We start from the raw sequence: 27,910 nt of genomic DNA, 5'->3' as shown, positions 1-27,910 counted from the left end.
CCATTAATTTATAATTATACATCTGATTAATCAAAGCGTTTTTTCAGTCCCATACATCGAAAGTGTTGGAAAAACACGAAAAGAAATAGCGCGAGAAGTTCGTATTTGTAGCCGTGGGGCGCTGGCCAGAACGTCCCAATCCATCCCCATGCAGTTATATGGAGAGTGGTAGTGGTGGGGGCCGCTGGTGCTATGACGCGTCTAACGTTGTGTCTTATGGAAGTCTTGGGACGTCGTCCGAAAATGCGCAGAGCGACGAGTGAGTTGACATCGCTGCGCAGGCCGGCGGGCGTATAATCTGGCGTCTACTTGGTGCTGCCACAGAAAAGGGACCTACGGAATCAGAATGGTCACTGTACTGGTTGTAGTTATACGATTTTAATTTTTAATTACTGGTAGGTATTGATACAGTAAATAAATTATCCCATCATGCTTGCGTTTTTTGGTGTTTGAATTCCGGAACACATAAAATCCAACCAGTTAAAGGCTGTGTTGACGAAGGAAAACTATTCTCGAGTATTGACACAGTTCTGTTATGATTACCTACGAATTTCAAGAGCCTTGGGGAAACTAATATTATAATATTTAGGCCTTAACAATGTATTCATACCTTTCCGATGATTAGAAATGCGGTACCTATTTTTCAGATAAATTTATCAAAAGACCTGCAGTATTAGGAAAAATCAGTTAACATTCCCCACTGATTTATAATTTAAGAAATAGTTGCGTGCGTGATAGGGTGAAGGATTAAGTATGATTTAAATCGTTAAGCGCGACTTTAAATAGAGTCATTCAATTAATGTCATGAAGTTCCGCGTACAATGCACCTTTTGTGTGTAGGTTCATCATTTTCTAGCCGTCCTTGTTGTATTAGTTCATGTTCTCCTAATTCCTCAGCGGCAGAGCGGTAGCTGTCTGACGGTAAATGCCCACTTGGGTCTGATTTAAGTGGCCTCGAGATAGTTCATATCAGTGCGGAAATCCTTACAGCTCCCATTTGTGGCTCAGTCGAGTCGTCTTCTTTTACGATCTAGAACTTATTTTCTATTATATCATGGCAATGATTTCGAAGACACGGTTATTCCAAATGCGACCCGTTGGCGTCTCGTGTGTTTACCACATATGAATCTTAGACTCAAGGAGATGGTCCGTGACGTCCTTTGTTTGCTTGAATGGCTTTGCTGACATTAAATTCGTCCCTCAGCTGAATCAGCATTAGTGGACCACGACTTCTATCTCCCTTGAGTCGTCCTTATAGTAACGGCAAGACTCTCGGAAAGAACGGAGTGAAATGAGTTCAGACATCATTTTTGAGGAGTTAATTGTGCGTAATTGCCGATTAAGAAGTTTCTTAGTGCTGTGTGTACATTCAAGAAGACAATTTTGAATTAATCAACAGTGCTCGTTTTTTTAAGGGAAATATAGGGAAACATTGTCCCAATTCTGTGTCCAGGCATCTTGTTCTTTTTGGTCGTATTTTTCGTCGGCCTATTTTGTGTCGTCCCTTGTTTATTTATAGACTAGTGCCCTTGCCATGTGTTCAATCAGAAAGAAATTGTTGTACAGCGCTGATTTCAACGAACGTGTAATTGATCACTTTGCTGGACAAAATGAAAGAAGGATGGACTTTTGCAATATAACTTAAGGCCTGTGAGTATTTCATATTTTGTTAAAAATGTGTGAGAAATGTTTGATTGTTGATTTTAAATCATACTGTATTCAAGAAGCAACGCGAACACCGCCATCAAAGTTTACATCTGCAATAGCAAAGCGCGCGCATTCTAGTAGTGTTTGTTGCCTAGTGGAAGTCAGTGACACTCTCCTCCCTCCTCAGGTGTTAAAAGTGTCATTGCTACCTAAACCATTGCAAATGTTGTATAGATTTGACAAATAACGCATTATGATTGCAAAACGAACAACAGAAGTGTATTTCGGGCATATCCGCACGAAGAATGTAGACGCTAAAACCTAAAGTTACGTATTTTCGTTTGTATTTGCAAAATATCGCAGCAAATATATTTTTATTCTTCAAGATCATTGATCAGTATCATCGAGAGTCCGGACTAAGCCGATCCGTATGACCGAGAGTCTACTGCATTTAGTATTTATTAATCAAGCTTTATTAGGAAAACTAGGTATTTTTGTTGAAAAAAACGGAACATATGGCATCACAGAATTTAATTCCTAGATTGCCGTAAAAACTTAATAAAATACACGAAATATTAAAAAATTATGACCCCCCGGTGGAGTGCGCCCCCCCTAGCATTTGACTCACGAGCCGCCACTGCATGTATCTTTCGTCCATGTATAATGTAGACCCAGGCTTCTTACTGGTATTTTACTTGGTATTGAATTTCAAGAGAAATGGTTTAGATCAATTGGTAGTTCATGAGTTTTACTATAACTTAAATTTTAATCCATGTATTTTTTAGGTTTCAATGAGGAGAGATCCAAGCCATAGCTCTGGGCATCTTAAGTGCCCACTTAGGGGAAAGTTATTTTAGCAGCAGATACTACCTCTTAATTCCATAATGAGTCCCACATATTCTGCATAATCAGCCTTCTGCTGTATGTCATGCCATTGTTACCATTTGTGTCTATCTTAAAGGTTGATTCCTGTAGAAATTTTTCTCACTCAAATTTTCAATTCTTAGGTAGGTACTGCTTGAGAAAAAAATGTGAGATTCTTATTGAAAAATATACTTTCTTTTTTAGGTTTTCTTTGTTTGCAAAGAGACTGCTGAATACCAATACCATGAGTTAAACTTCACTGTTATCGAAAACAACCCAGAAGTGTTCAAGATTACAACTTCTGTTTTTAAGAAGTCATGTAGAACACTAAATGTAGCCAATCCTCTATCCTTGACTCCATTGAACTTCTCCTTCATTTGCGACTTGGACTTCATCTCCGTTCCCGAACCAATTCAAGTACCACCAAATTGTAAGGTGAGAATTTATAAAGTATATATGTATGTAGCTCCTTCAAAGAGTGTGCTTATCTAAGGGTCATTTGGAGTTTTTACTTGGCGTGAATCGATGAGGAGGAGCCTGGTATCTTGGTGGGTGGAGTTAACCTTTTCCCTACTTAAGACATAAATATACATGTGGACATTTCTTGACCCAGGAGACAAAAGCCGTATATTTTCGTTGGAGATTTTCCTGCTCCAGTGAATGAATGCCAAATACATACGTTTCCTAGCTCTCCCCCTTTTATGACGGTCGCGAGTGTACGACGTCTTTGTTTCGGGACCCAACACTTCGGGGTTTAGGCTTTACCCTCGGAATCCAGGAGCAGGTACCCTGACTGCTTGTCTTTTATTATCCCTCTTAGCGGTAAGGGACTGTGGTCATGCAATTTTTTATCCAGTCAGTTTTCGAAATAAATATTTGTTCTTTTCTCAAGAAATATAAACTAAAAATCGAATTCTTTGTCTTTTGAGCTGCGTTTACAATTTTTTTAACAAAATTCTGCGATAAGTTTTAACTTATATCTCGAGTTATGTATAAACATCAACATGGAAATTGTTGCTGCAATAAATGCTTTAATATTGACCTTAGAACTTCGTTTAAAATTTGGCAATGCTCAGAAAAAAATGAGGATTCAATTCAAAGTCTGCAATTTACGTGCAAGCAACAATTATCCATGTGCCAAATACATATAAGCAATCCATAAGTTGACCGCGAGCCAATGCTGTAGGTAGGGTCGTAAACCCAGAAAGGAGAGAGCACAACTACTCTTGGAGTCCGAATCCCCGCTGGGAGGGGTCGAAAAAGGTTGGAGCTGAGTGCGTGTGATTATCTGCGAGTCTCTTCTTAATGAATGTCCTCCAAAAATGCTCCGTACCACGAGAAAGAAGAGTCTCTTGGGGCTCAATACAGCAGTCATGCTGAGACAAAAACTCTGCCATCTCGAAAGGGTTAAACCACTAATTGTAGGGACCCATGTTCTAATCCAGGTGAAGTGATTGATCACTCCTTAAAAAAATCCTTTCAAGGTGAACAAAGGGAAGGAACCGTAGGCATAACTACACAAAGTGGTGGGTTAAGGGAGGGAGCCCAAAATTTCTGGAAAAATTGAACAATGGTAAACTTTAAAAGTCGCTGTACACAGTAAATGATCATGCGAATGAAATCATCCGTGAATGCCGTATGTTACAGAAAAATTGGTGAAGCAACTGTCAAGTGCATGATGATTCAATGAAAATTAGAGCATGCTCTATTTCTGCTTGCATGATCACTATGAATGATGGCTATGCAAATGATTCCATTTGCATAGCCATCATTCATAGTGATCATTCTTCGTGTATAGGGGCCTTGGGATTTATTTTAAAAGAAAGTTTTTTATCACCAGCTTAAAGAACAATTTCAAAAATAATTGATGAATGCCTAGAAGTCCCTTGTTTATGCACATCAGGCCTCTGATGCATTAATCTGAGAGGTATTGCATGCAACTAAGGGGCCGAAGAAAGTGATGAACCCCCCAAATGACCTTAATCCACCCTAGACTATACATAATATAGTTTGAATATTTCTGGAAGCATGGAGTAGGAAATAACCACTGGATAGTTGGAAAATTTGAATACCCTATGCCCTATTTTACAGGAAACTGTTGTGTTTCAAGTCTTCCCTCTCCTTCATGGCCACAATGAAGGAACCTTGACGGTTGTCTCTCCAGAAATAGGAGATGTTAATTATTTATTGGATGTGAGAGTTCTTCGTGCTCCCTTAGATGAATACCCATTGTTTGAGTTCAGTGCTCCTTTGGGATCTTCAGCGGAGCCATCCAGGCCAATTGTATTGCAAAATCATAGCAAGACTGATGCATGTTTCACATGCAAGGTAAGCTTTGTGGGTCTTTAATATTAGCAATGAAAGAAATCACCACCTATCAGAGGTAAGTTTATTTTTTTGACATTGTCACTTGGTTAGATTTAGTCCTATTAATACTGTAGCCTGAAGATCTGAGCATAATTTTTATTATTTTTTTAGTGTTTATTATTTTAATAGAAATTATTGAGTAAAAGGTAGGAAATTAATGAGTTAAAAGCCTCTATTGTTTTTTTTTGTGCACACTCCAATTAGAGTTATACTTTTAAGTCATAAATTAGTCAAAGAGGTGCTAAAATGTTGGAACTAAAGTAAATTAATATTGAAACTTGTCTGCTTATGGTGCATATTCATGTCAATTCCTTGTTATTTAGGTTGACTCATCTGAGTTCTTCGTTGATGAAAACACTTATGTTCAAGCAACCAGTGAGGAAATTTTGAATGTTACTTATGAGCCCAGTGAAGCAGGAGTCACGACTGCTGTGCTGATAGCGGAGTCTAAGACAGCTGGCTCTTTTGGGTAATCTTTCGTATTATTTATTTATTTTATTTTTATCTAATAGAAAGATTATTTATGTACTACTAGTCCTTACAAAAATATTCCATTTATTTGAATCAGCTTTAGGTTGTGTGGAACAGCCACATCACCTAAAATTAAAGGACCTTATAAAGTTGTTGCCAATGCTGAAGGAATTGATATTGTTTTTAAGAATGTTTTGAAAAAAGGAATGAATTTTTCTGTTTCCGTCACTGAACCTTTCAATGTAAATGTGTCATCTGCTTGGATTGAGTCTAAGGAGGTGGGTTTGTACTTGTATCTGTTATCATAATGAGATGTTTATCGTGTTCTATTAATCACATATACTTGTCTATTGTGACCAATAACACATTTTAGCACATTGTACTTGGTGATAATTTATTTTGTAATGTAGATGATTTAACCATGATAAATAGGGCTGGACCAGTTATTTTTTTGTCACTAAATCTGACAGAATTGAAAAAAGGAATAGACATTACGGTCATCCCAACTCAATTAAATGTATGATTAACCCTCAAAATTTGGTCAGAATTAATGTGAGGTATATTTACCTCGAACTCAATTATGCAAGACTGTTTTTCTTAAAAATTGTGCAATTTATGTACATTTGAATTGGTATTTTATTTCAGTTTGTTTTTAAGATATGACGTTACAAAATGATTGATTAAGTTATTGATGATGTTTCTTGGCTTGACTTAAATTCATCTCTATTGTTTTTCTTCAGGAAAAAGCCATTACTGTTTCTTTAGACCTCCCAGATGATGAGCATCCGTCCCAACCAATAACTGGTTCACTCATCATTATGCCTATGAGCAAGGAAATTCATATCAGTACCAGGTGGGAATATTACTTGTTGGGTGTCTTTGTTTGAGATATAAGCAATGCATTTTTACTTCGTGCTGTTTCCTTCATGAATGGATTAAATTGAGACAAATGAATATGTTGACAAGAGATACCAACCACATGTATCATATTGTTGTAGTTTAATAATAAAATTCATCTCGTTATTTTAAAATTTAATTTATTAAAAATACATGTCATTTCGATAAACACAATGGTGAATGAAACATTCTCAAAAAAAGTGCAAAATGAGGAAACATTTTTTAGGATCACAACACCTTGACAAAAATCTTCGCTCAAATGTTTCCGAAGTATGAAATTATTGTCCATAACAAGCATCATTATCCCACAACATCAAGCTTCCGAATTACCCACTGAAAAAATATTAGTATCGCAAAAGTCCAACTTAATGGAATTGAAGAAACCTTGATCCATTCCCATAAGCTGAAATAAAAAAAAATGTGTCTTACATAGGATGCAACATCACTCATTACAAGAGTTATTACATATCAGCATACTTTATTATTTCCTTAAGAAATTAAAATTATTGATAGATAACAGCAATTACTTTCGTATTATTAATCTTTCAATGCATATTTACCATGCCTGGGCTTGTGATCATGGCAAAAAAACCTATGGTGTAGTAACTATCGAGAAATATACTTCACAAAATATTAGGTGAGAATCTTAGCCTATTTAAACTATGAGAAAAAATTTCTGTTGCCATCATCATTAACATCATTCTCAGGACAAATCATACATGGTTATTAATCATCAATTTAAGTGTGCTTTCAGTGAAATTTAATCCTACTCTATGAAAACCATAAGACCCTTCAAGGTTTGTCCATTAAAGTCGCCCTTAAAACAATGTCCCAACTTTTGCATGTGTTGTAAAATATACATCCTCTTGTTGGTATGGAAAAATAATGGGGTGACCTGGCATTTAAATTAAGTATAGAGATTTTAATAACATCCTTATATCCCTTATATTACATTGTCTGCACAGGAGATTGGTTGCATTGATCTTTTGAAAATTTTATGGTTATATTTATTCGGATAATAGTGATATATAGAGGTCTGTGAAATTCGCGAGACGCGATATCACAAAATAACACGAAATCGGTAAATAAAAACAAAATTTTGTGTTTTTGCGATTTTAGGTGAATTAGCGAAAAAATCACATCTAATGAGTCATAATTTATTAAAGCCTAAGCCTTCATTGTTTAACGCTGCCGACGTTCATTTGCTCTATCTTATTACGATTCCAAGGTCAATTGGCTTGTTTAGTCTCGCACATAACGCATCCACGTAATATCGTGCGCTGAAAGAAATTTAACGTGGCGCCAAGCTCACGAGCCTGGCACGTGCCAATGCCGAGCTGTAATTCCAGTGACTCATCATGGATGTGCATTAGACAGCATTATTGGATAACTTGTTGCAGGAAAACCTTGAGTGTGGTTCTAATGTAACAATTCTGTTGACATGAACACGGCCGCTGGCTGGGAATGGGGCACTGTTCACGGCATAGCCCACGGTGTGGCAGAGTCGTCTCGTCTAAAAGCGGCCTAAATTTCATGTCGTCGTGACATGATGTCGCTTCAACTGCGGCCGGCGAAAAAAGTTTCATAAGAAAGCGGCCTCAATTTAGCACTGCCTGTATTTCATGCTGTAGACGGTGCACCGCCGGGCCGGATCGAAATGGGCGTCGTGGTGACCACGGCAGCCATCAACAGCACTGTGCCGTTAACTGCACGATTGGATTCGTTTAAAGACATCCATAGACACGTATGGTTATTTGAAAGTACGAAGCGGGGTTCTCCCTATTAGCGGACGGATCGTCGGATATTCGGCTCTCCACTGAGCTTCAATGCAAAAAAAAATCATTTCAACATAGGCCAAATCTAATATTCTTCAGGTGAGAAAGCATCTCATTCTACATGTTTCAGGATTGATAAATGGGAAATAATTTTTCAAGTTTCTTTGAATCCGATTATTTTTAGTTATGTGTGCTTCTTTCACTGCCTTTCCTGACTGATTTGCACAGCTGTAACCAAAACTAAGTGATTTTGTTGTATCTAGATGCTGTCCTACCTTCCCTCAACACCTGGGTGAGGGGTATCGAAAGGGAACCCACGACATGAAACATTCTGGCCAATTTGTAAGATATACAGTACTATGGTTATACCGTAGCTACCCAGCACTCAGTTTGAAAACACCATCGTGAGTGGTTGTGTTTTGCGACTGGACTTTTTTTTACTGTGGTTCCAGCTTTAAATATCGAACGAAGGAAAGGAATTTTAAAATGCCAAAAGCTAGTGATACAGCTCATACTAGGGCATATGAATTCAGCTCGGATTTTACAGAAGGATTTTATGTGAAAGACAGGGTATTACTTTGCAAAGTTTGTGATAAAAGATTTGAATTTGAAAGTTGTGACACGTTGTTGAAGCACATCAGTACCTAGTGATGCACATAAATGTGCGAAAGAAAGGGGACCCGCAAAATGACAGCTATCATTTGAACGCGCAGTCACTCAGTCAAAGAAAGCAAAGGAGGAGCTTGTTGTTGCTACTACTGAAGCATTTTTAAAGGCTTTATTTAGTGTAGCGCAATACAAAATTATTTTTCAATGTTTGAAGTTTTGAAAATTATATAAAAACACTTGATTAAAATCTATTATGATTGACATATTGGTCACTTAGTTTTTTGTTTATATCTTCCTGATAAATCATTTATTTGAAAAATAAACAAATCAGAGATCCAAGTCACCCTGCTGCCTCTCCTCACCCACCATGTCCAGCACTTCGTCATTCCTCCTCCTCTCTGTCCACTTCACCTTCTCAATTCTTCTCCACACCCACATCTTGAATGCTTCCTATCTCCTCTCCTTCCTTAGAATCCATGTTTCTGCGCTGTAGAGAGTTACACTCTAGATCAAGCTCTACGCTAACCTTTTCTTTAAACTCTTACATAACGATCCTCTTAGGCGCTCCTTCCTGTTCATGAACACCTCCTTTGCTAATGCAATTCACTCCCTGATGTATTTACTGCTGTATCCGTTTTCCTTTAATGTGCTGCCTAAATAGTTGAATTGCTCTACTTGCTCAAGATCTTCCCACCTACTTTTATCTAACATTCCTCGCTTGCGATGCTTTACAAAACCGCATTACCTTGGTCTTCTTGTAATTAATCTTCATCCCTTAATCCTTGCACTGCTTGTCTAACGCATCCACTAGAGCCTGCTGTCCCCTCGCTGACTGGCTAATGAGCACCTTATCATCCGCGAACCTCACCGATTTAAACATCATTCCTCCCACTTTCAATCCAGCTTCCAACTCGTCCCACGGTTCTCTTACCATCTCCTCAACGTATTATATGTTAAAAAGCAGTGGCGATAAAGGATAACCTTGTATCACTCCTCGGCTAATGCTTGCCCACCCAGATTCTCCATTCACTACTAACTATTACCAGTTCACCCTATGAAATGCTTTTTCAAAATCCATGAAATAGCACATAAATCCTGGTCATATTCTAAGGTCCTCTCCAAGGGACATCATTATTGGTATTGCATCACGAAATTACTTCCTTTTTCTAAAACCAAACTGATCTTCACCCAAATACTCGTTTTCTCTAGCCTCCATTCGTCTGTTCAATATCCTCAGTAGCACTTTCGCCGTGTACGATATTAGGCTAATAGTCCTACAATCTCCACATTCACCAGATTTCTTCTTTTTCGGTAGTGGAATTAGAACCGTCTTCACAAAATCCCTTGGCCAACATCCCTCCTCATAGATCCTGCGTACTAATTCAAAAATCCTTTTCTCACTATCCCTCCCTAGATTCTTCAGGAGCTCATGCGGGATATTGTCCACACCCACTGCTTTCCTAGCTTTCATATCACGAAGTGCTCTCTTGATTTCTGAATCTAAGATCCCCTGCCCAAGATCATCCTCCTCCACTTCACTATCATCCTCTAAAGTCAATCTCTCCGGCCTGTTCCTTCCGTCTTACAGATCCCCTATGTATTCCTTCCATCTAGTATGAACCTCATCTCGCTTGGTTAACATCCTTCCATCTTTAGCCTTAATTTTCAGCATGGCTTTCTCTCTTTTGCCGTCCGATGGTGCCTTCATCTTGGAATACTTCTCCATCCTTCTGGAACTTTTCCATTTCCTAACACTGTCTCCCTTGCCCAAGGTTGTAGCCCATGTCACACCATCATAAATTAGAAAATTAATTTCTATGCTGAAGATTGGAAAAGATAATAGTTGAATGGTTTGTTATGATCACAGACCTAGATAAGGACTGAACTCTCATGGAAATTTTTGTCTGGCTTATCGTTTCCTCTGCAACAATTGTCTGCTAGATGGCAACACAGACAGTCTAGGGGGGGGGGGGCAAGCCATGGTCCACTCCCGCTTACTCTGGTGGGTATTCCATACCCCTACACCCCTAAGTATTAGTTGTACCTATACCCCCCCCCCCCCTAGACTTAATTCCTAGCTGCACCCCTGCACCGAAGGTATAAGTTTAACCTTAAATATATCATTAATCTCTTGAATAATTATCATTGAATTTTAGTATTAAACTAACACTTTCATATTCCAAGTTTTTCCATGAGACTTAATGTATTGATCACTTTTAGAACTGTGCCAGTCAGTGTTTCAATAGTTCAGATCTGGGTTCGATTAATTACGTAAACATCGCTGCAAAAATTTAGTAATGCATTGATTTTTGATCTATTATGGTTATAAGTATTAATTGATTATAATAGTTTGGTAATTATTCATTTCTCAAGTGTATATGTTGGAAGTCATTTTTGAAATTGCTAAAAAGTTAAAGCAAACAGAAGTATACAGTATACGTTTCACAGATGACAATAAAAATAAATTTGAAAAATATGCATTTTCCTGTTAAATTCTCTATGCATACCATTAATTCCCAGGGAACCTGTCCATGCTCCTGTGTAGGGTATGATGGGGCTTCGACAAGTTTGGAAGGTATTAAAATTCATAAAAATAGTTATATGTATATTCAAGGAGGTAATATCATACCGTGCAGGGGATGATCAATGCAGAGACCACAATAAGGTCAATTTTTAACGCAGTGGGTATAGGAAGGTTCACCCCCATCGTTGTGATGATTGGACTCAAACACATTTGGAAGCTAATAAAATTCATCAAAATGGTTGTATATTCAAGGAGGCATAATATCTAGAACTGGCTTATAATGCCAGAAAAAGTCTTGTGGATTGGTTGTATTCAGCAAATTAACTTTCAGCCATCCAACACTTCTTCTCTCTATAAATTTATGATTCCTGGTATTAGATTGACTTGATTAGACATTGTTGGAGACTGCCAGATTTTCTATGGACAAATCAAGTCTCGGCTGTGAACCAACCAGTGTACTGGCACTTTTCATTGTTGGAGTCTCAGTTATTTGCAAAGGTACTTCACGCTAGGTACTTATCATTCATATCATTTTCATCTGCCAGTCAATAGATACCCAATAATGAAGTGAAAATGTAATTCCACATTATTTTACGTTGAGGTTTAGTGTGACATTTTTATGATCAAAGTTTTAAGCTATGAACTGCAATTCTTGTAATTAAGATATTTCTGTTCATATATACATTGTCCATAAATATAGTGATTGACCAAAATGTGCCCAATGAGTATTGCTAGGCACCATCCACTGCTTTCTATTCCACCAAACAAGTTCCGTAAAATCAGTTTTTCTAGCAGCATACACTATTCTAGTGCAAACAAAAATCTACGTTTAACACTGCATTTTTTTGGGATATTAAGGAACAATAGTTGTACTAAGGCCATGGGTGCAAGAGCAGCAAACATTAAATTACTTGTTCTCAAGGGTTATGATTTGCACCTTGGAGAGAACTTTGATCATTACTGCCTAATGTGACTAGCTGAAGCATAAAGCCGGTGTGATGAAGGAGAGGTGGATTATTATGTTAGCTCTAAGTATTTGATGCCATAATTACATGAGGTGAACTCTTCTGTTACATGGACTTTAAGCTGTTTTCAATGGCAGGATTGCGGTACTTTGGCCCTCATTTCTCCCCATCTCTTATTTTTTCACCCTGTTCAATGAATGTTCCTTGTGGTTATCCCCATCATTTATTAAGAATCATGCATATGTGATTTTATTTACTCGTTTCATACCATTGCATACTATCGCTTATATTTTTTTATAGATATTGAGATAACTGCTTCACAGGTCGATGTTTTTAATAAAGGAGCTTGGGTTGTCATTAATAAAGAGCATATTTGAGTTTAGTTTCATTTTTTTATTGTAGGATTCCTTTAGATGTCACTCCAATTAAGAAAAAAATAACTAAAAAAATCTTAAAAATAGGAAGTTCACATTATTCGTTCCACGTTTGAGTATTATTGCTTTCACAATATTCTACATTTTGGCCATTTATTATCAAAAATCCTGAGTTTAAATGGCACTAAATTATATTTTGTACGTCACCCATTGCTGTCGTACCAGGTTTACTCCAATTTTGATATCGTGTAAATGCAACTATATTAAATGCAATAGTTTTTAAAAATGTAGCACCACACCCTCCATAAGGCACTTAATAAGTGACATTCTAGCACCATTCGACAGGGAATACAAACGAGCGCTTCATCATACAATTTTTATCAATTAGTTAATAAATGCAGCAAAGACATTCTAAATACATGTTTAGATACATTCAGTTGTACTTTGAGTATGACTTAGCGCAATAAATAGGAAATTTTCATACATACATTAAAATAAACTACAAAAAGTTCATATAACTGGCTGAATAAATAATTCTGAGCAAATGATTTGTAATTGGAAGGTTTAACAAGTTTTATCGCTGTAAGAGAAATCTTATCTAAATGCACAACCATAGAATACTGTTTCCCATACCCTAAGATCAAGGATTGATGTTATCATGATTCTTTAAGGAAGAAAAGCATAAAAAATGTGCACCCTTACAAATATAAAACAATTGGCTTCCAAGAAATATATCCACCATCTCAGTTTCACTGATGACTCATTACAGGGAAGCTAGTTCCTAATAACTTGGCATACAAAAAAATACATATTAAAAGCAACTTAAAGGGGACACAGAATAGGTACACAAAATACATAGGTTTTTCACTAGCCAACCTAAATATAGCACTTAATTTTTTATGCAGTGGTCATAGGGATATGGTTGGTTGACCCATGTATAGCAGCAGTAATGCAAGCAATTCATCTGAACATTTACTCATATGGAGAATCGACAAGCTTGAAGGGAGATGGAGTTGGAATGATTCCACAGGCTTTGATCTTCACTTCCTTCAGAGGATGATCATCGGAATCAGTTTCAGTCTGCTCAATGGTGTGGACCAGGCCTTGGTTCTTTGAAACCTGAAGGAAAAAGATTTCACTCCATCAGTAGTATTCAGGTTCCGTATTTATTTGAGGGGAAAAAGTGCTGGTAGCATGATTTTAGAGAGCTTTGATGGGTTCCGACAATATTTTGTCAAGAAAAAAACTCTTAAATGAATTAAAAAAATATTCAAAATGAAATAAGATTAACTATTGGACAGCCCTCCTATAACTTAAAAGAATATTACATGATACTGAGAAATAATTTGGAGTAATTCATTATATTTATTCCAGTACAATTTTTCCGACAAGACTTCGGCTATTAACGGTTGGTACTAAAAAGTAACTCAGCTTCCATTGGTTCGGGGGTCATTTTGAAAGAATGGCAAGACATTTTGCACATTTGGAAGAGTAACCCAGGTTTGGACCAGGAACTCCTAGATCAGCAACCCAACCCTATATCCACCTAATCAGCACCATGCTGTTTATTACCATTTTTCAATATTTACAATGATGATCACTCTAGAAGCATTCATGGCAGATATCTGTATCCAGCCAGAGGGTGCATCCCTTCAGTCTACCCTCTGTTGGGAAATCATCCCTTTCCTCCTTCCTTTATTCAAAATTTCACGCATCCCTACCCCATAAAAAAATCATTCGGCATCCATCTCTGCCTCATATATTCACTCTTGTCAATTGCCATTATGATGATGGCCTCAGCTTTTCAAATTTGTCGTGAATAGTTAGCACACAATATATGCAAATTATGGATGGCCATTTACTCTATTCATCTGACTTTAAAGGTCAATAAAATTTAAATCACACCCTTTTAGAAAAAAAATGCAAACAACTAGTTCGCTAAGGCCCTCCCTATTTCTGTTATTAAAATTGACCTGAATTAGATACATTGGATAAAAATGTAACTCTTTTTACGATTGAGGTATGCTAAAAATAAGTTGAGGTTTTTTTCGTTAATAAGCCTCCCAAGACTTAGAATTTGAAAATAAAAAAGGGTTGACATTTTAGCAGACACTTCAGCCTTGGTTTTTCATCCTCAAGATTTAATTATTCATCTAGCTCCCGATGAGGACTGGGCAGTAAGTAAATTTATTAAAATACAAATGAAGTTTAAATCTATTTAATTACATTATTTTCAATCCACTAGAGATAAACTTACTTTTCCAAACACTGTGTGATGCCCATCAAGCCAAGGAGTAGCGATCGTTGTAATGAAAAATTGGCAACCATTGGTATCCTTTCCTAAAATACAAAACGATGGATCAAGCAATGTGATTTTAAAAATATCAGGGTTTGCCATGTAACACATCTTGGCCGATGGAAGATGGCCCCCGAACTGTGCATCATGTAAACAAAACATTTATGTCAAAAAAATTAACTACATTCCACAATTATACCTGCATTGGCCATGCTGAGGAAACCTGCTCCAACATGTTTAATACCATTGGGCTCATCTGGGAAATATTTTCCATAAATGCTAATGGAACCGGTTCCGTCGCCATTCTCGATGTCACCGCCTGAAGTAAACATACTCTTATTATTTAACCTCTCGCGTAAACAAGGTTGCATACGTACAAGATATGGTATAAGTTCTAAAAACTTACCTTGAATCATAAACTTCTTTATCACTCGGTGGAATTTGCTTCCAGCATACGTTTTGCCATTAATGCCGTCCTTGCAAATCGCCAGGAAATTCTTCACAGTTTTGGGAGCATCGTTTCCGAAAAGTCCCATTTCAATACGGCCCTTATCTTCATTTCCAATGGTAATGTCGAAGTACGCTTGGTCAGTCACTGTTAGTTGTTCGGCCTGAACGAGAAGGACGGGTTAAAAATCAATTTCAATCATCCCGCCAAATTAATCAGTTCGTAAATAATTACATCATAATTACCTTGACGATGCATATCGTTGCTAGCAACAAAACGGCGACGCAGGACTTCATTGTGCTTTGGATACACACTACGTTTTAATTCGACAGCTGATGAATTTCTCTTACAAGCACTCCGTCCGCTTCCACTGGCGACTTATTTGATTATAGCCACGTCAGCTCACGGACACTTGCAGAGCTTGCCTGGAGACGTGTTCGATGTCGTACCCCATCCTCACAGGCAACGAGCACCAATGACGTAAAGGAACAGCCGCTCAGAATTCTCTACCTGGAGAGTTCGGTGACCCTAATAACTCACATTTGATCATTCTTACTCAATAGCTTCTTTTAATGTTTCACGTAGAGTGTGGTTGAAATTAAATAAAATACGCGAAAAACCACCTGGTTCGAGACTCTCTTTTTTAAAGCGGAACGTTTCGAAAATTTAAGTTCGATCAACAAACTAGTGCCGTGAGAAATATTCCATTCTTCGTACACTGGGGCGGAACGGGTTGAATGCTTTAGCTAAGATCGTTGTGGCATATCGCTTGTAATTGTTAGTCGCTTCAATTATTTTATGTGTACAAATTCTCTGAAAAAATATTTTGAGGAATTTTGAATATTTTTTAAATTTTCACTCTCGATGAAAAAAAATATTGCGACAGAGAAAGTGTGGTTGGTATTATATTCGTTTTTTTATTACAATAATTCGATTCGGATTTGAGCATCCTCGCTTTAAAGCTAAAGATGCGTCATATTGTGAATCTGTGCGAGAGAGATGCGAATCCCGAGGGCCTTCCATCCTCATATTTTTTGTGCATTTTTTTCTCATTCGCGTTGCCAGGGCGTCAAAGAAGATTGAGCGAGCCGGTTAAGACTGGTACATGATTCAGTCCTTCATTGTTGTCGGCGCAGACTGGATAAAAGTCCCCCATAATGGAAGGGATATTATTAATGGAAATGAATGTAAAAGGGGGTTTCAATAAGGGAAGACTACTGTTCAGGAAATTCATGATACTTACTCTGCCATGTATTTATATCCTGAATTGTTCCATGTTTCCAGCATCTGTTTATTATTATTATTGCATATTGATACAAGTAGGCTGCCCAACTCTAATGTACACAGCCGAAAGACACGTGATATAGAAAATGTTCATCTGGCTAATCAGCCACCGAACATAAGCAAAAAAGATCCTTATCATTCAGCCTCAATGGACCGCAAAATGATTTCACTTTCAATTAAACGTTCAGCCAGCCAAAATGCCTTTAAAAATAAATTCAAAGAACTTCTCACTCATCAATTCCACTAAGCGTTGATGCATTTTTGAGTGATAAAATGTTGTAATCTGCATTTTTATTCTTTTTTCTTCTTTTATATGTATTTTTTTCTGTGACTAGGTCCCATGTTGTACTTGTGTTACCGGTGCGACAGGACATTAAAGATTATTTTTATGAAAGCCCACCACAGTGGAGAAGGAGATTATTAATGGAAATGAATGAAGGTTGTTTAAATGGCTGACACAAGCTTGCGTGCAAGGGCCGCCCGTAGAAATTTGAGTGTCCAGACAAGTTGTCTCGTTACCCCCCACTCTTTCTACGGCCTTCATGGACGTCGAGAAAGTTTTTTTTGAGATGGGTGGGCTCCCTAACCTGCCCCTTCGTCTGGACGGCCCTGAGGGCCGGGAAAGGTCGTCTTAACCATATGGGCGGCAACTCAACCCATCGCTTCAGCTCACCAGATGATGAAGCTGTATGCTGTATGCGTTCCTTTCTTCCGTCTCCCGTGGAGGCGTACAGTGCGAGGGCGTTTCACACTTTTTGATTAGCGCGCATTATTCTTCCGTGCATCTTGCAATGTGTTAAGCATTAGAATGTGGGGTGAAAATTCCGGCTTTCGCATAGCAATTTTTTAAACGATCAAAGCTGTAGTGAGGTCATGTTTTACGAAAGCTTCGAAGAACATTTCGTTGTATGGACATGTCTGGAAATTCATCGAATGTCATCGGGAAAGAGACATAAATTTAGATAAATAATTCCGATTGAGATTTTTCGGCATTATCATACCCGTAGGCTTACTTTCATGAGTTTTTTTAATCGTAATTTTTGGCGAGGGAGAATTTTCGCGATTTCATCATTGTTCGCTGTTTTTACACGGTAATTAAGGTAATTTTTAAATAATGCCACCAACACAAAAAAATTGTGTAAAAATGTAAACTTGTATCAATCGCGAACACTCGCATTCGCGAAAATCTAAGAACCCCACCTGTAGGTAATCTTCAATATTTTAGCATTCAGTGCTATTCGAGAGACTCTATGACGACTGTATGCGGTTTCGCTATAGTCTCGTTAACATAATGATATGGCCCAATTAATAATACAAGTATAGTATTAATACAAGTCTCCCTCTTATTGACGTTTTGCGCTGGTCTTTTAAGTTATCAAAAACTGTTACGATTATATTAATTTTTCTTCATCTTATTTTCGGGTTAATCTCTAACAGCAATTAATCATTTTTTATCAGTTATAACGACTAAAATATTTTAAAAATATCTCTCTTACTTGGAAATACATGCTAAACAAATCAAAATTCAAAATTTCCCAAGCTCAGCTCGCTCAGCAGACCAGGAAGTAATTAGAATGGTGTCTCCATTTTCGCTGAATCCTCATAATAACATAATGGAAAACATGGGTAAAAATCGATTTATTTAAAAATAGTATTAAGATTGATAAACTATGAGGTAGACAAACACATCAATGAAATCTTATTTGAAATTAAATGAAGCTTCTAATATTATGCGTCATATTTTTTAACTTTAAGTTTAATCAGTTATTCTTCAGAACAGCAGCTTCCAACTATATAGTTTATAGCTAATTTTTTCCGCGATTAATTTAAAACTGTAATAAGTTTGTATTTATATGTAACTTTGCATGCATGAAACAAACAGTCTGCTGAAAAAATATATTGAATTTAGAATGTGTTAAATATAAAGTAAGTAAATTATAAGAAATTATAAATCTACTCTGATTTTGGTGTGACAACTTAGAATAGTGAAAGCCAATAATATTTATACACGCTGAAGGAGGCTAATGACATGATGGAGTTTTGATGTGAACTCATGCGATGGCGTTTTACTGCAATTATTTTCTTATTTTAGTGAGATTAGTGAGAGTTACTATTGAACTCTTATGGGCAACCGTTCCTTAAAAAATATCGTTTCATACAAAATACAATAACAATTCTTGCAATTGCGTGAGACGTATGGAACTTAAAATGAATGCCAAAAGAGCCTTCAAACTACATGATATATAAAATTTTGGTGAGGTAAATAATGTGCGTTTAGCGTTGGCCTGCGTTTAAAGTTGAGGTTTTATTTGGAAAGGCATAAAAAAATACATGTACTATTTTTAGTTTATGCACTGATTTCTATATTTATATTTTAAGGTAAAAAAATTCAAACTTATCAATCAACGCGTAATATAAAAAGAAAAGTACCAACTCCAATGTCATGAAATAAGCTTAAAGGATATGGTTTTTATAAGCGTTCAAACTCTACATTCTATGCTTTTGGTATGGAGAGTAGTGAACCGAATGTCATTGCTGGACAGGGCCGCTCAGTGACAAGTGGAGGGTCTGGGTCAATGTTTTCCTTTAGAGCTTTTCACTCATCCGACCCTTTAGAATGAAATATTGCACAAGGTCCCCGTAGGAATGTGGCATATTGCCGTCCTTGCCTCCTATTTTGGGGGATCCTAAGTATTTGAAGCAGGGCCGCGGCCGCAGCCAGGATTATTGGCCGGGGCGGGGGGGAAACAGATTGTCAGGTCGGTCAATGTTACTAAGGGGAAGGGGTATAATGAATACAATTGCAAAATTTATTTAGGCCCTAAATTATTTACTTCCTTGCCTCATCATATATCTTGTGTAACAAAGGAGAGAAGTTTCCTAAAATGTGTTAAAGATTGGTTATTCAAAAACAAGGAGGTGGAGTACTTGATTAAAAAGTTTGAGTAAAGGTTATTCTTTGATATATTGTTGTTGTATCGAGTTTTTTGTGTTCCAGCAAATCTGTTTTTTCCTGATTTACTAATGTTTAGATTTTAAATTTACTTTCTTGCCTCATCACACATCTTGCTAAACAAAGATGTTTCCTTAAAATGTAATAGATTGGTCATTTGAAATCAAGAAAATTATGTTTTTGTGTTGATTTTGTGATTCAGCAAAACTGCAGTGTGTGTTATGTACTTTGTGTTATGTAGCTAATATCTCAAAAGAGCGACTTTTGAAGAGTCGGTTATCCCCAAACAGGAATTATCCTAAGGGGGACCTAATTTTCCTTGTTTGATGTAAAAATTTTGTATTACTCAAGCTCTGTATATTATACAAGGAATAAGTTTCAATTTCAAATTTTTGCTGTTCAATTTGTTTATTTTGAAACGCATAACAAAAGAATTATAGAAGTGAAAATAAAAACCAATTTTTTGCATGAACACGTTAGTAACAGGTTTTGTCAATTAGGTTGATCAATCACTCCCTGGTTGGCTGCCACTGCGCTTTGAAACGTAAGGCATACTTGATTAAATTATAAATATATTACTATCTTTAATAGTTAGATCAGGGCCAGGGGCGCCATATAAAATTAAACTTTTAAGGCGGCTCTCAACAAAATCCAATTCCAAGACGTTCAGGTCGGGTGGCGCCTGACCTTGCCCCCCCTGGATACGGCCCTGATTTGAATTACTTTATTCTCTCCAATTTATCTTTTCGGCAAGAGAAACTGACAGTGAAGATGGGATTAGTGTTGTCTTCCCATCCCGAGGGCTGTCGTTCGAACACCGATTGTGGGGAAAATTCTGATCTTCGTGTGGTTGCCGTGTAGTTATGTGTTGTATGAGATCGCAGTCGTAGTGCTAAGTCCGTGGGGTGGGACGTTAAACCCCAAGTCCTCGTGGTGCCATCCGTCGTGGATAATATTGTGCAAACTTCGCATTTATCCCACCACCCAGCATTCCTCATTTAAACCTTATCCTTTCCATCTTCTCGTGTACGTGCATTTTTTATAGCGAGACTTGCACCATTAGACTGACTACTCTCTTTTTCGTTACCTAGTTACAGGAAGTGGTAGTGACACCTCAGAATCATCATCGTTCTTCACTACGGTGCCTCCGTTCTAGAACGCACTCATGAAACTTAAATCTTTCATGTAAATTTGAAATTTTGTATGATGTTTTGGCTGTTTTTAAAAAATAAATTCAGCATCTAATTTGAAAGAAGAGTTCAAGATAAAAGTTTTTTGAATTTATTTTTGCCATTGTTGTATCATGCCATGGTTGCAGTGGCGTAACTATGGGGATGAGAGGGATAAATACCCCCCTAAAGCCTCAGAGAAATAAAAATAATATTCAAAATTATTGTCTAGTTTTGACTAATAGTAAATTTTAACGTAGCCTTTTAATGGAACCCAAATTTTAAGTGGAAAAAAATTATGTAAAATGTCTTTGCAGGCATGTCATTTTTCCAAAATTTTCCTAAAAGGGGGGGTGGGAGGTCGCCCTTCCCCATCCCCTCTCATGCCCCCAAAGCGCATTCCTAGTAACGCTACTGCATGGTTGTATCTTATAGATGTCTCTCTCAGTAATCCACCACCATTTGTTGGGTCGGCGATCACGAGGGTTGCATTGGAAAGTCACGAATAACGTGACCCATTTACCTACTCATTGGGTGCTGATGGCAGCTTATCGCAATATTTGATTGCCTGGGGTTCACGTTAAAATTTCCCTTCTGATGGCGAAACAGTCCCAATTCCAAATCGCAGTCACAATATGCCTCAAGAAGCTTTTCAGGCGTTCCCCTCTCTGCTTCGATTGGTATACCTTTTGGATACCCATCGTGATTCGAGATTCTGAATACCTGACAAACAGGCAAACTATACCGTTCGGTGAAAATATTCTTTGCTCCTTTCCTGCTTCTTTTCTTTCAAAGTCGAATACTAAATATTGGAATGACAACGAAGGAAAATGAGGTCTGGCGTAAATGATATCTGTCGGCATTTCGCAATCAGGCAAAGCGGCAACCAGGAGTTTGGGGTGTAAATACCATTTCTTAAAAATTTGATAGTCAACCAATTTTTGCAGATGAATTGATAGTGATGAATTCTTGAAAAAGGTTGGTTGGTTAAAAATTAGGCATCCATATCCTTACTTGAGTTATTTCCACACTTATGTTATAGTTGGAGCTATACCTTTTCTACAATTTCAATTTTCTGACTTTTAAACGGTTTGTATTGAATTTACTTGGACTTTTATAAGCGTCTTTTATACCTTGATTTTGTTTTTAAAAACTCTTATCAGTAACCAAATAAAAATCCTCGAAGTTCGAGGTGGTCCAAGGAAAGGAACTCTGAATGTACAAATTTCACGCGCTTCTAGCTTACCTTACTCTGGAGTGAACTCTATCCTCTCCAATCCAAACTAACCATCGCATCGGGTCGATTCACTGAGATGAAATAAGCCATACGATCATTCTCAGCATCATTTCAACTTAGGGTGTTTCAGGAGGAATCTGCAATACTTCAGGAGGTGGTTAAAAGAGAGACAATTTTAAGCATTTTTTAAGCATTAAACATGGTGTCGCAACTCCTTAGTTACTGAGCTATGGCAACGCAAACATTATTTTGAATGTACTTGAAGTTGCCATGAAAGCTGTTATTCTTGGGTATCTAGGCTTTCCAACATTTTATTCAATACTCTGGATTTTTAAGGACATTAAATGATTAAGGTTGGATGAAAATGACTGAAACAATTTATCTTAGAGCTTAATTAAACGCTTGGAGCGAGTATCAACAATACGATTGCGCAATATCACCCATTTTGAGATTGATTGTTTCAAACAATAATAATTGTTCATTTTCGTCCAACATAAATTTTTTGATGTCGTTCAAAATCATCCAGATAAAAAAAAAAAATGTCGAAAAGGCAGGATACCCAAGAAAAACAGTTTCCATTGTAACTGCGAAGTGCATCCAAAAATAAATATGCTTTGCCATAGCTCAGCAACTGAGGAGTTGCGATCCCAGTTGTTCATATATTGATACTGTGTTGAAGATCAATGTGTTGACACCCGGGTCGGTTGGCATGAATGATTGTGACTTAAAATTGTCACCCCTGCAACTTCAAATCCGTTGGTTGCATCATATACTCTTCCTAAAGAGTCGGAGCTGTAATAGAGCATCTTTAAAATCCTCGATAATAAGAAGAATCAGGGGATGCGGAACCATTCTCACACGTGCAGCGCTAGATCGAAAATGTTTACGCGAGAAGGAATTGTCGACCATGTTGAAAAAGGGTTGGCAGCTGCTTGAAGCGACAATAATGTTTTTTTCTTGTCAAGCGTTGCGGGAACTATGGGGCGAAATGAACCCACTTTTTCCATAACGCGGTGCATTTCGACAGAATCTGTGGAAGAATCTGTGAATGTGTGAATCTCGGTGGAAATCAACGTGAATTTTACATTTTGACGGTTTTTTAGGTTGTTTACATCCTATATTTCATGCAAGTACGCACCGATTCTCGAGACATCGCCAATTATCCTCTTCTCGACATGTGGCAAATGGCATGTCGAAATATCTTGACTTTTTTCTGTTATGGCATCATCTTACCTTCTTTTACTCTCCTATCAATTTCGCTGACTATCTTTTCCAAGTCTTCCCATCTCCTCCTCTTCCCCTCTTCCCTTACTTTCTCCCACTCCAGTAAAAATTGTATTAATTGAATGCACTACACTCCACTTGTACCTTAAAGATGACTAAAATCAACTGATTTGGGCGTTACTTGGTGGAACAATGAAATGTTCACGGTGAAAAAAAACAGTACTATTCCACAAACTTTTTATTATTAGCTGTCAACTAGTTTCGACGTTTATACCGTCATTTTCAAGACTCTTAGTCATCTCTGTTTTTACCTCAAAACGGACATAACCATTTATCACAGTTCAGCTATTACCTGCGTCTTCATTGAAACTGTGTTGAGGATCAATGCGTTTAAACCCGGGTCGATAGGAATGAAAAACTGTGGATTTAAACAAAGTTGTTATCATCTTGACGTCTTTCAGCAGTCCCATATTGCTATTTCCGCCCCATTTTCATGCAGCAAGTCTACTTGGGCCAATATGGGTGGGTAATCATGAGACTGTGAACGTGGCTTACGTTTACCAATTTCTGCTCCAGTCGTAAAAATAAGTTTAAACACCAGGCTGAGAATATAAATTAGGTGATTTGCGGATACCCTACGGCAACTTTCAGTGAAGATGAGAAATTTGAAAGGTACCGTAGAAAACATAAATTTACCCTGAGTTCCTTATGGCAGAAACTGCTGTTACTCGGATTTGTTTGGAAAAAAAGTTGGCGATCGCCATGGCAACCTGCTGTGGTGACGTCAGGCTTTACCAGTCCATTTCCAGGTCCCACTGTAGCGATAAAATAAGAGAGACATTTCTCCGAATGTATAGGAATTTGCCTTATACTCGAACGATAAAGAGGTATAATAAATGCTAGGTCGAACTCTGGCAGTCAAATCTCTTAAAACGCGCTCCTTATTTCTTTTTTGATTTCTCGTTTATGTTAACGCTTGGTGTTCCAGTACCTCATCTCTAACATCCATTGAAGCAGCTTGGAGTTTAATATGTAGAATTAAATATAGATTAGTAGCTTCACGAGATATTCAGGCTTTATGCTATAATCTTTCTTTTTTCTGTTTTCATTTATCAATGAAAAATCGCTGAGAATATTTCTTTTAATGGCATATGAACTCGTTCTCATGCGAAGAGCCCAAGTCCACATCTTGGCAGGGGAATAAGGATTAAGGGGCGTAAGGATTAAGGAGCGTCAGGATTATCCGATCCCGAGTGGGATACATTTTGCTGAACGCTGTGAAAAGTGTAATCGATCTGTTGTGTGAGAGTTTAACGGTAGACCCTTGGGCGACTTCTATTGATAGTGAACCAATTTGGTGTATCATCTACAACCTTCCTTCTCACCCCATGAATTTCTTCCTACCACTACTTATCCCCAATGAAGCAGACGTCAATTTTCTTCCACGTGCATAAATGACACAAGTTTATTATTTTGCTGAGTAGATAATTTAAGAGTGAATCGGACGCATGAAATCAAAGTCCTTCGATATTTCCTCCAACATCTTTTTCGCTTAAATTTTTAATATCATGACTTGTTGATGCTTTACTAAAAGCCACAGAAAACCATTTTGCAATTTATGTCGCACGTGACAAATATTCCTGATCAACTTTTATTATTTCATGGAAAAAACATTTATATTTTTACGTTCTACTCTTGAGGATTTTATCTAGGGTACTTTCTATTTTTCATATTTTGAAGAGTTAAACGTACTGCTTTTAGTCAATTGTGTAGTCGTAGTTTTGTTAGCTCAGGAAACTAGTGATTTTTTGCCATTTTAATTTTATAAAAAAATTAATAGCCGTTTGAAATACCTAAGAATCGTCAATAAATTAAAAAAATGAAATTTGAGGGGAAATTGTTTCGGAACCGGAAATTATTGCCGAAAGTCAGCTGTGGTGTTTGACATGAATATAGTTAGAAATCTGGCCTCGGTGGCCGCGGGATGAAGTCCTTGCCTGCCACACGAGAGGTCACAGGTTCGAGTCCCGTTTGGGTAGGTTGCCCCTATCCATGGATACTCATGTTTGGATGGACTTTTAAATGTTAAATCTAAAATCCCGATGTAAAAGGCCAAGGTGAGGTTTTCGGTTGTGAAGAAATAAATTAATTAAAAAACAATGTAAAAAAGAAGGTCGATAAAATTGAACGCTCTAACTTCATATTGTGTTTATTCTAATAACGAATTGGAGATCCTTAGCTAGATTGTAATTGTAAAGCAATAAGGTGGTTTCCTATTATTTTTTATTGCCTAAATTGAAAGATTATTACTCATGGAGTACGCATTTCACGCTTATAGAATTTTAAATGACGATATCTATTTTTAGCGATTAAATGAAAAGTGGAAATTTTCAAGCGCGCGAAAACGCGACAGCTAAGTATGAATGCTGCGAAAAGCCCGTGTGACGTCATTCTGATTCTCGCTGCCGCCGTGTGAGGTGACCTTGGGGTGAGGATATGTGTGCCGCTGGGATGCAGGCTTCTAGCAGGTAGCGCTTGGCTTAAATAGGGATTATTAGTACCATATCAAACGAAGGAAACTTTCCGACCATAGGCAGTTTTAATAGGCAGTTTTAAGAGGCGTTTAAGAGATGTTTCCCTGAGGTCTGTGCCTCATTGGTAATCTAAGACGATGTAAAACTCCTATCTACTCGTATAGAATCTAGGTCCCTGTGACGTCACGTGGACGCATCGCATGGACGCCAATCTGGCCTTTTTCAACTGGGGTTAAAATTGACCAATAACATTCGTCTAAACTGGAATTTCTAAAACCAAATAATTTGTATATTATGGATACGCAAATGTTGGGTAACGAATCGCAATCAATACCTTTCGTTTTCTTTGATGAAAGAAACTACCCTATTGCAATTTTCGCGTGAAAACCTGTGAATATACCTCAACAGTTGTTTCCCTCTAAAACTCAATAACTATAGCAATCAATTTTTTAAGTAAATGAAGCGTTCGTCACCATGTGCCCATTTTTCCAGAGATATTTTGAGGATTATGTTTAAAGATAGTATTTATATTTTAAATATGCAGCAAAAAGTGTAGGTACTACTGGAGAGCTTCACTAAATCAGCAGTAAAAAATTTTTCTCCACCACCAGTATCTCAGCAGTTTACGTCTTTTTGGGCACTTGGTTACTGGTGACAATGGTCCCCTCCCCGGATTACTGTCCGTCACTGATGTATATATTCACCCCCCCCTGTCGTTTATATAGGTCAGCCGTTGATGACCACTCCCCCCTGCGGTGCTGAGTGCCTCCACCGCCACTCGAGATGACGGTATTTAGCCCTCGAGTGATTCTCTCACCAATCCTGAGGCCCGCCCTCCGGAAATATATATTCGACGTCACAGGCCCCTCCGCGATAGTCTGTGGAGCGAGCGGGGTGAGAGAAAGAGAGATATCCTCCGCTTGCCAGACTGCGGTCAAAGTCAATACGCGGACATGGCGTGAGACAAACGTAATGTTTCGGGGTGGTGCAGTGGAAGATGAGGTGTTACCAGATTCATATTTGCATCCGTAGACATGTCTCGAGTCGAAGTGGATATTTGACGAAGAGGACTCCTTAGAGGCATGGAATTTAATGGGAGATACTTCCTATTGCTGGACATCTTCGTGTATTTTAATATTATAAGGAGGCGGTTGACAGCTTAAGTGGTTTTCGCCGTGAGGGAAGGGTAGGGATGGAAGAGCGGAGACCCAGGGTAAGGAAACAAGACAGAAACCCAGCGTCGGCATTATTAGCCTGCTATTGTCGAAAGAAGGCAAAGGGATCAGGGTTGCACGTCCCACCAAGCGGGCGGAGTGGACTCCGGAAGAGTTTCGCTGAATCAGCAGTAAACATTTTTCTTCACTGCTAGTATCTCAGCAGTTTATCTCACCACTCTGAAGTGTCTACTACACCACACTCAAGGAGGTATCGGTATGCTTCCGAAAAATCTATGCCACCGCCGGGGTTTTAATCTGAGCCCTCGGGATGTGAAGCCAACGTTCTAGCCACCGCACCTCTCAGGGACCTCTTCGTGCTACCAGGGTCGTCAATGAAAACGCGGAATGAAGACGTGTTCTTGAGGGTTTGGAGACGAGGGTGCAAAGTGGTTTCGTATCCCGAGATCCCTGATTTTAATTCTGAGGGAGCAGAGGACTTTGCAGTGTAGTGTCGGAAGATGATTTAGCGACATGTAAATGGATCGCATTTATGGTGAAAAAGGTCCTAGTCCTGTCAAGTGGGATTTGAGTACTAACTAAGTACATCCGAGGGAATTCATTGGTTGACGAAGACTGGGCTGCTCCGTTACCTTGAACTGCGCCTCATTCCCTCAAGTTCCCCAGGTGTTAAGTTTTTTCTCTAAGGTCCAGTCCATGAGAATAATCTTTTCTTAATCAGTACAACAACCACCTATGTTCGAGAAAAATATCGCATTGGAATTCCACTATGAAAGAAAAATAAAAAAAATGTCTGGCCTAGTGGGCTTGAAGAATTGGGAGAATTTATGATGAACTTGGTGTTTTGAGTTGTGTGCCTGTAATGTAAGAACTAGGTAGAACATTGTAATGCCACTTCTGTTGAGTTTGACGCCCTGGAGAGGATTTCGGACAGAAAAATCCAACAAATGTGAGATGGCACAGGGATGCGAACTAGTCCTCCTCTCCCTGAATGTGAGAAATCCACACGCTTGTGGCTTAGTCTGGGGTGAACTCTACCCTCGCCTATTCAAACTAACCTTAGCGTGGCATTAGTGAGTGAGAGTTTGAGTAAAAGC

At 38.0% G+C, this 27,910-nt stretch overlaps 2 protein-coding genes across 2 annotated transcripts in view; one reads left to right on the top strand and one right to left on the bottom strand.

Annotated features, from left to right (window-relative positions):
- LOC124156324 (hydrocephalus-inducing protein homolog) overlaps positions 1-6,380 on the top strand; it is a 32,229-nt gene extending 25,849 nt beyond the window's left edge. Inside the window, exons 22-26 of the mRNA XM_046530810.1 lie at positions 2,716-2,946; positions 4,603-4,839; positions 5,202-5,347; positions 5,447-5,627; positions 6,090-6,380. Of these exons, the coding sequence (XP_046386766.1) occupies positions 2,716-2,946; positions 4,603-4,839; positions 5,202-5,347; positions 5,447-5,627; positions 6,090-6,236 (942 nt within the window). The 3' untranslated portion in view covers positions 6,237-6,380. The remainder of the gene's footprint in view (positions 1-2,715; positions 2,947-4,602; positions 4,840-5,201; positions 5,348-5,446; positions 5,628-6,089) is intronic.
- On the bottom strand, positions 6,370-15,684 carry LOC124156325 (peptidyl-prolyl cis-trans isomerase B). Its single transcript, XM_046530812.1, has 6 exons — positions 15,483-15,684; positions 15,196-15,400; positions 14,989-15,108; positions 14,751-14,833; positions 13,470-13,612; positions 6,370-6,649 (listed from the first exon to the last, which is right to left on the bottom strand). The coding sequence occupies exons 1-6, from the start codon at positions 15,531-15,533 to the stop codon at positions 6,547-6,549; spliced, it is 705 nt and encodes a 234-aa protein (XP_046386768.1). The 5' UTR covers positions 15,534-15,684; the 3' UTR covers positions 6,370-6,546.
- Between the last annotated feature and the right edge of the window lie 12,226 nt (positions 15,685-27,910).

This window comes from Ischnura elegans, chromosome 3, assembly GCF_921293095.1.
Source record: "Ischnura elegans chromosome 3, ioIscEleg1.1, whole genome shotgun sequence".
NCBI classification, from domain to species: domain Eukaryota; kingdom Metazoa; phylum Arthropoda; class Insecta; order Odonata; family Coenagrionidae; genus Ischnura; species Ischnura elegans.
This window is presented reverse-complemented; position numbering and strand designations above follow the sequence as displayed.

What these genes read in the sequence shown, in the direction of transcription:
- LOC124156325 (XM_046530812.1), bottom strand. Translation starts at nt 15,533, where the DNA reads ATGAAGTCCTGCGTCGCCGTTTTGTTGCTAGCAACGATATGCATCGTC. An exon ending in AAAGAAGTTTATGATTCAAG is followed by an intron (nt 15,109 to 15,195) that starts GTAAGTTTTTAG and finishes TGTTTACTTCAG; the next exon opens with GCGGTGACATCGAGAATGGC. An exon ending in CTTGTCGATTCTCCATATGA is followed by an intron (nt 6,650 to 13,469) that starts GTAAATGTTCAG and finishes TTTTTATTTCAG; the next exon opens with CTTATGGGAATGGATCAAGG.